We start from the raw sequence: 15,992 nt of genomic DNA, 5'->3' as shown, positions 1-15,992 counted from the left end.
AGCGCAAAATACCATCTCTTTTGCTAATTAGGAAGGGTGGTTATAAGTTCAGGGTTCTGGGAAAGCTGGGTGGTAATTCCTGGTTCTAAAAGAGCTCATAAATGCGATGATGTGACATTGTACATAACTAAGGCTTATAATCAAGTAGCCTTAGATCACAGCTCTAGTTTTCTAGACATAAAGTTAAGGCTGGCGTTGAAGTGTTGGACGTGCTACACAGGGTTATAGTCACAGCTTTCCAAAGCACCAAATTAATTGTACACAGGATGTGTATGACATTTCATTATAAATGTGTGCCAACCCCCTAAATATACCTTGACCCTTGCCCATAGACTCTCCATACAAGTGTTTACTAGGACCGGGAATGCCCCCACTCCTAAAGACTGCTACTTCCACCCATTCACCAATTCCTGTATACACTACACAAAAAATAAAGGGAACACTTAAACAACACAACATAGCACCAAGTACATCAAACTTGCTACCAAGAGACGTGGAGGGGACGTAGGAGGGCAACAACCCAGAAGCAGGATTGTTACCTCCATCTTTGTGCAACATGGAAAAGGAGGAGCACTGCCAGAGCCCTGCAAAATGACCTCCAGCAGGCCACAAATGTGCATGTGTCTGCGCAAACGGTTAGAAAACGACTCCATGAGGATGGTGCTCTTCACAGATGAAAGCAGGTCAGATATGGTGTGGGGTAGCAGTTCTTTGGAGTGCCGCACAGCCCTGCATGTGCTCGCCAGAGGTAGCCTGACTGCCATTAGGTACAGAGATGAGAGCCTAAGACTCCTTGTGGGACCATATACTGGTGCAGTTAGCACTGGAGTGTGTCAGCAGTTCATGCAAGATGAAGACATTGCAGCTATGGACTGGAACCTTGTTTCCAAGACCTGAATCTGATTGATCACATCTGGGACATCAGGTCTCGCTCCTTCCACCAACGTCCCATTGCACCACAGACTCTCCAGGATTTGGCGGTCGCTTTAGTCCAGGCCTGGGATGAGATCCCTCAGGAGACCATCCGCATCCTCATCAGGAGCATGCCGAGGGGTTGTAGGGAGTTCATACAGGCACATGGAGGCCACACACAATACTGACCCACTTTTATTTGTTTTAAGGACATTTTTTCTAAGTTGGATCAGCCTGTAATGTGTTTTTCCACTTTAATTTTGTGTGTGACTCCAAATCCAGGCCCCCATTGGTTAATAAATTTGATTTTCATAGATTTTTGGGGGATTTTGTTGTCAGCACATTCAACTTTGTACAGAACAAAGTATTCAATGAGAATATTTCATTCATTCAGACTGATGTGTTATTTGAGTGTTCCCTTTTTTGAGCAGTGTATTTTGATCCTTTTGTGCCCCATTATTTTATACTATAATCCCCTGTACCCTATATTGACATTTGTGTTTCCAAAATGCAGTTTTAATGTATACTTTAAACCTTACAGTACTTGGCCTTGTTTAGAAAATACAAGACACCGGGTTGCCAATCACATGCATTTGCATAGAAACCCATGTGTGATCATCCGTGTTTGCTGCGTGCGCTTTGATTCAGTTTCAATGGAATCAAAATGCTATAGTCTGACAGCACCCTAACGGTTGCGTTTTGTAAATGTTAACATATATTTGATTAGACAAATCTCTCTTCAGCTGTTGCAATGTGTTTTGAAAAGCATGCATTACACCACTTGTGAATTCACCCTTGTACTCCTGTATAAGATATAGCAGATATAGTTTGAATGCACATTCACACATGAGAGGCTTGAATAAAAAGGCTCTGCACACCGTATTCCACATAATACATATTCGTATATACTCGAGTATAAGCCGACCCAAGTATAAGCCGAGGCCCCTAATTTTACCACAAAAACCTTGTAAAACCTATATATTTTTTACTCGAGTATAAGCCGAGTTTGGGTTTTCAGCAAATTTTTTGTGCTGAAAAACTAGGCTTATACTCGAGTATATAAGGTATATATCACATAGTATGTTCTTAGTAATGGGCAGAATTACAAATTTTGTTTTAGAAAGACTAGTTGAGCAAACCATAAAAAAGATGATAAGCCTAGAGATGAATAGATCAGCAGCTTGGTTGTACATTATTGCACTTGCATTTGTGGATTGTGAATGTTTAGAGTCTATTTGTCATTTGGTACTTTATGTTAGATATGTTATATATGTTAAATATATACACGATACAAAGAAAAATACATAAGGCATGGACCGGGCACACAGATACTTACTTCTGAGCCTGTACTCAAGAATTTTACAGTTTCCTGGTGACCAAAATGATCCCCCAAATGGTCAGTTAGACCTAACTGTTCAACCCTTTCATAACCTGCCAATTTAAAGGACACCTACCACCAGGATAAAGGACTGTAAACCAAGCACACTGACATACTGGTGTGTGTCCCCTCTGGCAGGTTCTGCTCTTCCTTTTAGGTTTTTTGCCCTTGTTTTTACAAAATAGGCTTTAAAAATTATGCAAATTACCCTGGTGGTCTCCACGCTCCATTAACACCTATGGAGCCCAGAGCCCCTCAGACTTAATTGCATACATTTTAAAACTTTTTTTTTTTTTTGTAAAAAAAAAACAGGTCATAAGAAGCTAAAAGAAGAGCAGATCCTGCCAGGGGGCACACAGAAGTATGTCAGTGTGCTTAGCTTACAATCCTTCAATGTAAATGTTAAAACCCCTCTAAATTAAAGGACATCTACCAGGATGGTAGATGGCTTTTCCTTATTTTCCTTACAAAAAAGGCTTTTAAAATAATGCAAATGAGCCTGAGAGGCTCCAGGCTCCATTGATGTTAATGAAGCCTGAAGCCCCTTAGGCTAATTTGCTAATATTGCCACATTCCAAAATATCTGATCTATAAAATAAAAAGTGATCAAAAGGTTGTAGAGTTGTTAAAATGGTATAAATGGAAATGTCCTCTCATTCCGCAAACATGACATCTTACACAGCTCTATACAATAGTGGATCATAAAATAGGCAGTCTGAGGGCAATAACCTGGGGCCCAAGCCTTCTAGAGGGCCCGTGGCCACGTAAACCACCCACCAAATTTTATACTGAGAAGGACCTTCATTTGCTCATTGAGAGCAGGTACATCTGTTCCTGCTTTCAATACACATGTACACAAGAGCCATTTGAGGACCTTTGACAGCCCTACAAAGGTCCTGAAACTGCAGATTGATAGCAAGTAGTAGGGATGCATCCTCCATTCATCAAGATGCTTGATTCTAGTGCCATATGTAGAAAGTGAATTCCAGACTTGTAGGGGCTATAATATTCCTACAGCCTGATGCCCATGGCAGTCTTAATCCACCCATGGCTTTATATAGTAAAGTATGAAAAAGTTAAGGTTGCCAGAATATGGTGACAAGGCTTTTTTTTTTATAGGTTTTTGAATTTTTTTAAAGGTATTAAGACATATCCAAACTCTATAACTTTAGTATCTCTGCACTGACCCAAAGAATAAAAAGAGGTGGCATCTTGACCACACATTGATAGCCACATTGGATTTTTTTTTCCATTACATGGTATGATATTAAAGGGTTCCACTGGAAAGTACAATAATGAGCCCTCTTATAGCTTTTTATACGCAAAAATATGGCTTGTGGAAGTACCATAAGGAAAAATGGAACTGGAGAAAAATCCTGGTCCTGACAGGATCCCTCCTATGGTGACGCGGGTAGTGAAGATGGGACAATATCCCGGCTTCCCTGCACATGGACTACACCTTGCGCAGTGAAGCCAGGGTATACTACACCACCTTCACTGGCCACAACACGCAGGTGCGGGGAGGTAAGTATAAATATTTTTTTTTACTGTCACCGTATAGAGGGCCATTTGGGACACTAAACCACCAGTCCATAAGAACATGTGTGCGGTTTAGAGTTCCAAATCTCATTGCCAGGTTCTCTTTAAACATCTAGTACTATTGTTTTTCTATGTAGATATGAATAAACAGCTGCCACACACAAGATGGTGGCCCCACGATGAAGGATATAAGGAATCTCCTCCCATAAGTAGTTTCTTGTTTGGAGAAATGTGGCCAATCAGTATTTCTCTTCCTGAATCAGTAATTAGGGCTCCACCATAGTCTATCCGCTGAGCCCTCCCCATAGAGGCCACCAAAACACTTTCTGTTTCCAGGAAAAGGGCAGGTGGTTATCAGAAGTAGTAAATAACAGCTCACATAATGATACAATGATACGGGCTATCCTATAGTGCACCACCAAAAGAATATGCTCATGTATTCTATACCACTGCAGCTACATGATGCTATGATAGTAGTGTATATACTGTACCCAGAACAGAGACTGTGCACGAGACAGGGGAGGGACCCAGCCTAGCCTTCAGATATATTATTAATATACAATATAGATAAATGAGAGTGTAAATATAGTGGGGTTTTATAAGGCTCTCATTTAACAACTAGATCATATAGTGTGGGGACACTCCTGTAGTGTAGTTTCTTCTTAATCCTCATATTCCCAACAGTATGTAGATCAGCGCCTCGTTAGCGCAGTAGGTAGCGCGTCAGTCTCATAATCTGAAGGTCGTGAGTTCGATCCTCACACGGGGCATGACATTTTAGGTTTTAATTTATAGACTTTTTTGAAAAATATAAATAGATCATATATATATATATATATATATATATTTCTACTATTATTGTGTTTTCACGCTCTCCCATCTTCCGCCCCCCAATATGGCCTGTAGGATCCCCTTGCTGCAGTAGGAGGTCCCCCAGGCTTTTGCACTGACAGTGGGTGTGTCCCGGCCTGGAGTAGGCGGTATCCCCGGCTGTCAGTGCTGCTGTATTCCCGGGGATGGCGGTGTGTGCCCGGTTATGCGGGGTTGTACACTCCGGTGGCTGCCAGCCGAGGCAGCAAGCAGGAGGAGGCAGCGAGACGGAGTTGGAGGAATGTGACAAGGCTGAGGTGCTGCGGATAGAGGTGCAGCCTGCACCCCGGGGACCTCGCACTCTCCTACTGCTGCCGCCCGAGATACTGGTGGAGATCTTCTCCTGCCTGCCCGGCACGGAGCTGCCCCCGCTGGCCCTGGTGTGCCGGAAGTTCCGCCAGATTCTCAGCACCGACACTATCTGGAGACGGCGCTGCAAGCTGGGTGAGGCCCCGGCACCTACCGGGAGAGCTGCATGGACCAACCCGTGGCATTAGGGGAGGGGATAGCCGTAACTACACTGGTGTATCTCCATAACGGGATATTACGCTGGGGGTTGGTTACACTTGGCTATAGTATATGTTAATAAGGTTGTCATTACACTGGTGCGCCTGTGGAGGGCAGTGTCATTACACTGGTGCGCCTGTGGAGGGCAGTGTCATTACACTGGTGCGCCTGTGGAGGGCAGTGTCATTACACTGGTGCGCCTGTGGAGGGCAGTGTCATTACACTGGTGTGCCTGTGGAGGGCAGTGTCATTACACTGGTGTGCCTGTGGAGGGCAGTGTCATTAAACTGGTGTGCCTGTGGAGGGCAGTGTCATTACGCTGGTGTGCCTGTGGAGGGCAGTGTCATTACGCTGGTGCGCCTGTGGAGGGCAGTGTCATTACGCTGGTGCGCCTGTGGAGGGCAGTGTCATTACGCTGGTGCGCCTGTGGAGGGCAGTGTCATTACGCTGGTGCGCCTGTGGAGGGCAGTGTCATTACGCTGGTGCGCCTGTGGAGGGCAGTGTCATTACGCTGGTGCGCCTGTGGAGGGCAGTGTCATTACGCTGGTGCGCCTGTGGAGGGCAGTGTCATTACGCTGGTGCGCCTGTGGAGGGCAGTGTCATTACGCTGGTGCGCCTGTGGAGGGCAGTGTCATTACGCTGGTGCGCCTGTGGAGGGCAGTGTCATTACGCTGGTGCGCCTGTGGAGGGCAGTGTCATTACGCTGGTGCGCCTGTGGAGGGCAGTGTCATTACGCTGGTGCGCCTGTGGAGGGCAGTGTCATTACGCTGGTGCGCCTGTGGAGGGCAGTGTCATTACGCTGGTGCGCCTGTGGAGGGCAGTGTCATTACGCTGGTGCGCCTGTGGAGGGCAGTGTCATTACGCTGGTGCGCCTGTGGAGGGCAGTGTCATTACGCTGGTGCGCCTGTGGAGGGCAGTGTCATTACGCTGGTGCGCCTGTGGAGGGCAGTGTCATTACGCTGGTGCGCCTGTGGAGGGCAGTGTCATTACGCTGGTGCGCCTGTGGAGGGCAGTGTCATTACGCTGGTGCGCCTGTGGAGGGCAGTGTCATTACGCTGGTGCGCCTGTGGAGGGCAGTGTCATTACGCTGGTGCGCCTGTGGAGGGCAGTGTCATTACGCTGGTGCGCCTGTGGAGGGCAGTGTCATTACGCTGGTGCGCCTGTGGAGGGCAGTGTCATTACGCTGGTGCGCCTGTGGAGGGCAGTGTCATTACGCTGGTGCGCCTGTGGAGGGCAGTGTCATTACGCTGGTGCGCCTGTGGAGGGCAGTGTCATTACGCTGGTGCGCCTGTGGAGGGCAGTGTCATTACGCTGGTGCGCCTGTGGAGGGCAGTGTCATTACGCTGGTGCGCCTGTGGAGGGCAGTGTCATTACGCTGGTGCGCCTGTGGAGGGCAGTGTCATTACGCTGGTGCGCCTGTGGAGGGCAGTGTCATTACGCTGGTGCGCCTGTGGAGGGCAGTGTCATTACGCTGGTGCGCCTGTGGAGGGCAGTGTCATTACGCTGGTGCGCCTGTGGAGGGCAGTGTCATTACGCTGGTGCGCCTGTGGAGGGCAGTGTCATTACGCTGGTGCGCCTGTGGAGGGCAGTGTCATTACGCTGGTGCGCCTGTGGAGGGCAGTGTCATTACGCTGGTGCGCCTGTGGAGGGCAGTGTCATTACGCTGGTGCGCCTGTGGAGGGCAGTGTCATTACGCTGGTGCGCCTGTGGAGGGCAGTGTCATTACGCTGGTGCGCCTGTGGAGGGCAGTGTCATTACGCTGGTGCGCCTGTGGAGGGCAGTGTCATTACGCTGGTGCGCCTGTGGAGGGCAGTGTCATTACGCTGGTGCGCCTGTGGAGGGCAGTGTCATTACGCTGGTGCGCCTGTGGAGGGCAGTGTCATTACGCTGGTGCGCCTGTGGAGGGCAGTGTCATTACGCTGGTGCGCCTGTGGAGGGCAGTGTCATTACGCTGGTGCGCCTGTGGAGGGCAGTGTCATTACGCTGGTGCGCCTGTGGAGGGCAGTGTCATTACGCTGGTGCGCCTGTGGAGGGCAGTGTCATTACGCTGGTGCGCCTGTGGAGGGCAGTGTCATTACGCTGGTGCGCCTGTGGAGGGCAGTGTCATTACGCTGGTGCGCCTGTGGAGGGCAGTGTCATTACGCTGGTGCGCCTGTGGAGGGCAGTGTCATTACGCTGGTGCGCCTGTGGAGGGCAGTGTCATTACGCTGGTGCGCCTGTGGAGGGCAGTGTCATTACGCTGGTGCGCCTGTGGAGGGCAGTGTCATTACGCTGGTGCGCCTGTGGAGGGCAGTGTCATTACGCTGGTGCGCCTGTGGAGGGCAGTGTCTTTACGCTGGTGCGCCTGTGGAGGGCAGTGTCTTTACGCTGGTGCGCCTGTGGAGGGCAGTGTCTTTACGCTGGTGCGCCTGTGGAGGGCAGTGTCTTTACGCTGGTGCGCCTGTGGAGGGCAGTGTCTTTACGCTGGTGCGCCTGTGGAGGGCAGTGTCTTTACGCTGGTGCGCCTGTGGAGGGCAGTGTCTTTACGCTGGTGCGCCTGTGGAGGGCAGTGTCTTTACGCTGGTGCGCCTGTGGAGGGCAGTGTCTTTACGCTGGTGCGCCTGTGGAGGGCAGTGTCTTTACGCTGGTGCGCCTGTGGAGGGCAGTGTCTTTACGCTGGTGCGCCTGTGGAGGGCAGTGTCTTTACGCTGGTGCGCCTGTGGAGGGCAGTGTCTTTACGCTGGTGCGCCTGTGGAGGGCAGTGTCTTTACGCTGGTGCGCCTGTGGAGGGCAGTGTCTTTACGCTGGTGCGCCTGTGGAGGGCAGTGTCTTTACGCTGGTGCGCCTGTGGAGGGCAGTGTCTTTACGCTGGTGCGCCTGTGGAGGGCAGTGTCTTTACGCTGGTGCGCCTGTGGAGGGCAGTGTCTTTACGCTGGTGCGCCTGTGGAGGGCAGTGTCTTTACGCTGGTGCGCCTGTGGAGGGCAGTGTCTTTACGCTGGTGCGCCTGTGGAGGGCAGTGTCTTTACGCTGGTGCGCCTGTGGAGGGCAGTGTCTTTACGCTGGTGCGCCTGTGGAGGGCAGTGTCTTTACGCTGGTGCGCCTGTGGAGGGCAGTGTCTTTACGCTGGTGCGCCTGTGGAGGGCAGTGTCTTTACGCTGGTGCGCCTGTGGAGGGCAGTGTCTTTACGCTGGTGCGCCTGTGGAGGGCAGTGTCTTTACGCTGGTGCGCCTGTGGAGGGCAGTGTCTTTACGCTGGTGCGCCTGTGGAGGGCAGTGTCTTTACGCTGGTGCGCCTGTGGAGGGCAGTGTCTTTACGCTGGTGCGCCTGTGGAGGGCAGTGTCTTTACGCTGGTGCGCCTGTGGAGGGCAGTGTCTTTACGCTGGTGCGCCTGTGGAGGGCAGTGTCTTTACGCTGGTGCGCCTGTGGAGGGCAGTGTCTTTACGCTGGTGCGCCTGTGGAGGGCAGTGTCTTTACGCTGGTGCGCCTGTGGAGGGCAGTGTCTTTACGCTGGTGCGCCTGTGGAAGGCGATGTCATTACACTAGCGGTACCCGTCGGGGGCCTCTTGTTGCACTGCGGTACCCGCGGGGAGGGGCTGTCGCTGCACTGACGGTACCCGTCGGGGGGGGGGGGTGTCTGTCGCTGCACTGACGGTACCCGTCGGGGGGGGGGTGTCTGTCGCTGCACTGAGGGTACCCTCGGGGGTGGGGGGGGGTGTTGCTGCACTGGCGGTACCCGTGGGGGGGTCCCTCGTTGCACTGGCGGTACCCGTTGGGGAGGGGGGCCCTCTCTACTTTGCACTGGCGGTACCCGTCAGGGGGGGTTACTTTGCACTGGCGGTACCCGTCAGGTGGGCGCTCGTTGCACTGGCTGTACCCGTCGAGGGGGGGCTCTCATTGCACTGGCGGTACCCGTCGGGGGGGGCTCTCGTTGCAAGGGCGGTACCCGTCGGGGGGGGGGGCTCTCGCTCCACTGGCAGTACCCATCGGGGGGTGCTCTCGTTGCACTGGCGGTACCCGAATTAGGGTAGTTAATTGGGGGGGTCAGTTGTTCTTTTTGGCGACCAGTAGAGAGGCGGTTTATATACTCTGGTACCTGTAGGGTTAGGTTTTGCTCTCCGGTATTTGTAGAGGCGTTGGTACACTTAGGAACCTGCAGAGGGGTACACTCGGGTATCTGTAGAAGCTTTTTTGCTGCTGATGGAAAAATCCCTATTCCTCAATTAATCATTCAGATGGTGCATGCATTTTCAGTGTTGGTTTCCTCATATTCTGGATACTTTGGAGGAAATTTACCATTCGCTCCAGTTTTGCATTGTAAAAAGTTTGCAATTTTTATATTTGCCCATTAATGTGTGACAACTTTTTGCCCCTCACCACTTTGGATGGGGCAGGAGAAGGTTGGATCTCTATTAATTTAAAAATCTATGTTTGGTGTGCCAATAGTGCCCTTATTGCTTCACATCAGACTAAAATCTTAAAACTATATTACAAGGGCGGACCTTTTTAGTAAAATGGGCAAGTTTTACTGCAGAAAACTTCAGTTCAGGAGGTTTAAAGCCCCTTCTACACTCGCGAGTGTACGGCCCGAACTCTTCAAACCGGAACTGAACTGACATGCTGAGTTCAGTTCCGGTTTGCAGCATTCGGACCGCGCGATCCAGGCGGCACACGTTGTGTAGAAGGGGCCTAAGTGTTCCTTGTCAGTGTAACAGATTAAATATATTGCCTAAATGTCTATGGAGACAAATATATTTTGGGGGATATTTATCAGGACCTCTGCGCCACGCCCTGAAATAATCGCAAATGCTAGCTTATTGCTAGCACTTGCGACTATTTGCCCCAATCCGCCACCTTCAACCCAGTGGGGCGTGAAGGGGGGCGCAGTCGGTCGGGAGTGGGCCTGCGATGGACGACATGTGAAAAGTCGCCAGCTGCGTTTATTTCTACGCCAGGCCCTGCCTGGTGTAGAGTGAATGCTGTGCAGCAGCCTGCCCCGATACATTTTTGAGGGTGACAGGTCCTCTTTAATACCAAAGCATTTGTGATTGCAATCATTTTCTGGAAGAAAACGAGTATTATCTGACAGAATGGTAGGGGTGCCAATACTTTGGGCCATCACTGTATCCCTATGTAATCTATACAGCCAGAGTGTACATATAACACATTACTTATTCTCTTCTATTTTCACTATTCTGATAGTAGTTTCATTATTTACATACATTACTATCCCTATTCTGTGCCCACTATTCTGCTGGTAGGAAAGTCATGTACTTATAGTATACATTTATTATTTTCATTTATTTATAGAGCATTATAGATACATAGTTACATTATAGCAGTATTATCACAACATTGAGGGAATATGTGACCGGATCCATGTATCCCAGAATTGGAGATACATTTCTGTCACTTTCATATCTGCCTTTCTGCCCCTACATCCCCATGAATAATTAACAGGATTATAACTGGATGTCTGGAGACTGCATGTTTTGCTTCCAGCATTGTGACAATTTGGACTGATCTCCATTGGTTATTACAGCTTTGTAATCTCTAGCTGGATCCAAAGCTATAAATACTTTGCAGAACTGCTGACAATGGCTATTCTTTCGTTTTGTCATTTTGTTCTGGGTGATCCTAGTCCTTTTTTGTGAATTATTATAAAGTTCTGCTGTTTACTTAATGCCCCATACATCTCACTTAGAATCATAATCTACGTTTTGAAACTCCTATGTTGGTTAATACATTAATAGTCCTCTTCACAAAGGGACATTACTAGCTATCTCAGGGCAAGTTTTCCATTCAATGACAGCAAGCGAAGATCTTGGCAGCGATGAAACTGAAATATGCAGACAGTTTGGCCATCTGACAATACAGATATAAAAATAATGATACATCGGCTCATTAACCCTTGTTTGCGGTTATCTATGACCTGGTATGTGCCAAAGTCAGCGCAAAGACCCACTCCAGCTTGTGAATGGGAACTTCATGAGCCTTTCTGACATGACCTTTGTACAGCCCTGAATATAAAATAAACCAAAGTGCAATCCTTACCACTACCCACCTGCTATGTGTGCTCATTGCCCTAGTCTGTCATCTGGTATATATACTGCTCAAATAAATAGGAACACTGGAATACCACATCTTTAATGTTGGTAAAATAAATATTTCAGTTCACTATTCATTTCATAGTAGATTGTGTTAAGAACAATAAAACATAAAAATTATTTTTAAAAAAATCACATGAAGGTCTGCATTTGGAATGACACTCCAAATCAAAGTGTTTGAATTTCAGACTGATCCAACATCAGTGGAAATGCCTCAAGACAAGGAAATGAGGCAGTGTGTTTGGCCTCCACATGCCTGTATGACCTCCCTACAACTCCACATGTGCGCAATTGGATTCTTCACTGCGTCTCCAGACTCTGCTATGTCCGTCACATGCTCAGTGTGATTCACTCTCATCCATGAAGAGCACCAGATGCCTATGTGGAATCTTTGTGTATTTGATGTCAATTGCCCTGCATAGTGTTGGGCTGGAAGCACAACTCCAAATACTGGTTGTCGTCTTTGACACTGCTCCTCCTGTTCCTCTTTGCACAAAGGGAAGAGTTTTGGTTTTGGTGCCCTCCTACAGCTCCCTGCATGTTTTCTGCTAATCTTCTTTTCCCACTGCGCAATGATGTGCCATTCTGGCTAATTTGCACTACCTGAGCTATTCCTGTGGGTTAAAGACACCACCTCATGAAATCTAGTAAGTAAGAGAAATGGCAAAATGAAAAAAATGTCAAATAGTCAGTAGTCACCACCTACGGAACCACTCCTTTTGCAGGAGTTGTCCTACTAATTGTCATGTCTTTATTATTTTACTTGTTGTCTGTTGCACAACAGCAGGAGAAATTTCTTCACAAACAGTCTTGATCATAGCTGGACAGGTTGAATTCACAGAAGTTTGACTAGGAGTAACATTGTGTTGTCTAGGTGATTCCCCCTAATTTTTTTAAGCACTATATAATGACACAACTGATGCTTGGCTAAAGTTGTGGCCTCTGTTTGGTCTGACAGCATTAGAAGGGTTAACCTCTCCTGCAGATTAATGGACAAAAGTCTCAATTATCTATCAGCAGTTTTTTTTGAAGCAGTCAAGCTTGCAGTAAATATAGCTCAGTGATGATGCTGCAGAGTGGTCACATGCGCTGGCTCTCAAGCATTTTACATTCCATGCAGGGGCTGATCAGGGCTTGGCCTATTCAAAGGGCCCCCAAGCTTATTTTTATATGGTTTAATTAGGCATATGGTAAGATTGATACCATTTTCACATTTAAATTTAAATTCATATGTTAAAAGCAGTGTATTTATGCAAATCTCCTCTCCAAAGCTGTTGAATTGTGTTTCAAAACAAAATGTAAATGCCACTTATGAACGCAGCCTCCTGGAGGACGGCTGTGGCTTTGGCTGCATAACCACTTGGCCACTGAACTAAATTGCCATAAGTTTAACTTACAGTGCCTACAAGTAGTATTCAATCCCCTGCAGATTTAGCAGGTTTGATAAGAAGCAAATAAGTTAGAGCCTTCAAACTTCAAACAAGAGCAGGATTTATTAACAGATGCATAAATCTTACAAACCAAAAAGTTATGTTGCTTAGTTATATTTTAATAAATTTTAAACATAAAAGTGTGGGTCAATTATTATTCAACCCCTAGGTTTAATATTTTGTGGAATAACCCTTGTTTGCAATTACAGCTAATAATCGTCTTTTATAAGACCTGATCAGGCCGGGACAGGTCTCTGGAGTTATCTTGGCCCACTCCTCCATGCAGATCTTCTACAAGTTATCTAGGTTCTTTGGTTGTCTCATGTGGACTTTAATCTTGAGCTCCTTCCACAAGTTTTCAATTGGGTTAAGGTCAGGAGACTGACTAGGCCACTGCCACATCTTGATTTTTTCCCTCTTGAACCAGGCCTTGGTTTTCTTGGCTGTGAGCTTTGGGTCGTTGTCTTGTTGGAAGATGAAATGACGACGCATCTTAAGATCCTTGATGGAGGAGCGGAGGTTCTTGGCCAAAATCTCCAAGTAGGCCGTGCTATCCATCTTCCCATGGATGCGGACCAGATGGCCAGGCCCCTTGGCTGAGAAGCAGACCCACAGTATGATGCTGCCACCACCATGCTTGACTGTAGGGATGGTATTCTTGGGATCGTATGCAGTGCCATCCAGTCTCCAAACGTCACATGTGTGGTTGGCACCAAAGATCTCGATTTTGGTCTCATCAGACCAGAGAACCTTGAACCAGTCTGTCTCAGAGTCCTCCAAGTGATCATGAGCAAACTGTAAACGAGCCTTGACATGACGCTTTGAAAGTAAAGGTACCTTACGTGCTCGTCTGGAACGGAGACCATTGCGGTGGAGTATGTTACTTATGGTATTGACTGAAACCAATGTCCCCACTGCCATGAGATCTTTCCGGAGCGCCTTCCTTGTTGTCCTTGGGTTAGCCTTGACTCTTCGGACAAGCCTGGCCTTGGCACGGGAGGAAACTTTCAAAGGCTGTCCAGGCCGTGGAAGGCTAACAGTAGTTCCATAAGCCTTCCACTTCCTGATGATGCTCCCAACAGTGGAGACAGGTAGGCCCAACTCCTTGGAAAGGGTTTTGTACCCCTTGCCAGCCTTGTGACCCTTCAGGATCTTGTCTCTAATGGCCTTGGAATGGTCCTTTGTCTTTCCCATGTTGACCATGTATGAGTGCTGTTCACAAGTTTGGGGAGGGTCTTAAATAGTCAGAAAAGGCTGGAAAAACAGATAATTAATCCAAACATGTGAAGCTCATTGTTCTTTGTGCCTGAACTACTTCTTAATACTTTAGGGGAACCAAACAGAATTCTCGTGGTTTGAGGGGTTGAATAATAATTGATCCATACTTTTATGTTTAAAATTATTATTATTAAAATTAAACTGAGCAACATAACTTTTTGGTTTGTAAGATTTATGCATCTGTTAATAAATCCTGCTCTTGTTTGAAGACTCTAACTTATTTGCTTCTTATCAAACCTGCTAAATCTGCAGGGGGTTGAATACTACTTGTAGGCACTGTATCTGATCAAAAGCTCATCTCTAACACATTTTGCCTACAACATTGAAACGAAACGTAAAGGCTGCATTCACACTGTCCGTTTCGAATGCGCTTTGAAATGCAGTTCAATAGGATATATCGCTTAAGGGGGCAGTCAGGCGGTGCGTTCTAATACCGTGCTTGGTGCGTTTTTAAAGGCATGTTCCCACAAAGACAAACTGTACTCAGGATAACAATATAACACATTCACTAAATCACTGTAATATCTGTGAAATACTGCATTTTTGTTAATAAGTCCAACCTGTCTCTATCAGTCCTGGTGTACACAATTTCAGTTGCCCCTAGACATGACCCTCTCTCTCCAAAAATTGAGAATACCTGGGCATTGCCAGGCTAGATGGAGGAAATCCGCACCCATTGACGCGCATTTCCAGCATCTGGAATCACCTCTTTTGTTCATTTTATTTAACCCCAGTGGGGTGTAATATATTTGGTAAATAAAAAAAAAAGTGTATTAATCTATGATTCCAATTAATGGATCCAATCTTGGTGTTTCTGTGTATAGTGCACCATTCTGATTCGCTCAACTCACCTACCGCTATCTCCCATTTCTTCCTATACCAGTGAATCCTTGTCTTTGTGAAACTATTACGTATAAACTTGTATATCTTTGACATCATTTTACTATGATTCGTTGCTTCCCTTATTAAGCTTAAACATTCATGTGTTTCTCCGTGAGTGTGGGGCGAGTGTAATTTGCCCTTAATGGCATGTGATAATTGATAATATCGAATCCAATCCCCCTCTTTCAACCCGTAAATTCTCTTAAGCTCCAAGAAGGACAGCATCTGACCTTCCTTTATTAATTGTGACATATCTTAACCCTAACCTCCACCAAAACTTCCAATCCGGGATCTTCCCAAGCTCTGTGAAATGTGGATTACACCATAGTGGGGTTTCTTGCAAGAAGCCCTCAATTTGCATTATCCTTTTAAAGCGTTTCCATGACTTGATCATAGTTCTTACTGCTGTCCACCCTTTATAGGGTGACTCTCTCAAAAGGGAACTCTCCAACAGCTCAATAATAGACTGTTTGTCCATTTGATATATGGATCAATTTAACTAACATATAGTAATTCTTCCAATTCACCAGTCTGTCCATTTGGGCGGCTAAGTAGTACCCTTGGAAGAAGGGGAGACCCAGCCCCCCTTCCCCCACTGGTCCATACAAATGCTCCATCTTTATCCGGACCCTTTTCCTTCCCCAGATAAGTTTGTTTAGTATTGATTCAATTAGACGAAAAAAAAGAGTCCTCCAGCCAAATCGGCGATGCGGATAGTACATACAATATCTGGAGAAGGAGAATCATCTTGATTAGTCCTATTTTTTCCGCTCTGGAAAGGGTTAATCCCTTCCAGCTTCCTGTTCTCCTTTTTAGGAGTTCTATTAATGGGTCTAAGTTTTGTCTATAAAATTCCTTCAGGTTATTTGAGATTTTTATACCTAAGTAGCAGAAAGTGTCCATACAGGCCAGTCCACTCTCCTCGCTGCCCCATATCCTGGCTTCCTCATCCAAAGGCATCAGGCTAGATTTATTCCAGTTGATCTTTAAGCCTGCCCACTTGCCAAATCCTTCTACTATCTGAATAGCCCTGGGGATTGACCTGGGGGAGTTAGGTACATACATAATTATATCATCTGCATATAAGCAGACCTTGTCCCTGCACCCCCCGC

General features: G+C 47.2%; 1 protein-coding gene and 1 non-coding gene across 3 annotated transcripts in view; both read left to right on the top strand.

Annotated features, from left to right (window-relative positions):
- The first annotated feature begins 4,526 nt into the window (after nt 1-4,526).
- On the top strand, nt 4,527-4,599 carry TRNAM-CAU (transfer RNA methionine (anticodon CAU)). Its single transcript has one exon. It is a non-coding gene; the product is annotated as a tRNA-Met (tRNA).
- A 188-nt stretch (nt 4,600-4,787) lies between these two features.
- The window catches only part of FBXO31 (F-box protein 31), a 35,035-nt gene continuing 23,830 nt past the window's right edge, over nt 4,788-15,992 (top strand). For both annotated transcript variants that reach the window (XM_072117081.1, XM_072117080.1), the window contains exon 1: nt 4,788-5,143. In XM_072117081.1, coding sequence (XP_071973182.1) covers nt 4,846-5,143 — 298 coding nt within the window. In that variant the 5' untranslated portion in view covers nt 4,788-4,845. The remainder of the gene's footprint in view (nt 5,144-15,992) is intronic.

This window comes from Engystomops pustulosus, chromosome 7 (assembly GCF_040894005.1).
Source record: "Engystomops pustulosus chromosome 7, aEngPut4.maternal, whole genome shotgun sequence".
Taxonomy (NCBI): Eukaryota; Metazoa; Chordata; class Amphibia; order Anura; family Leptodactylidae; genus Engystomops; species Engystomops pustulosus.
Note: the sequence above shows the minus strand (reverse complement) of the source record. Positions and strands in the feature narration are given on the sequence as shown.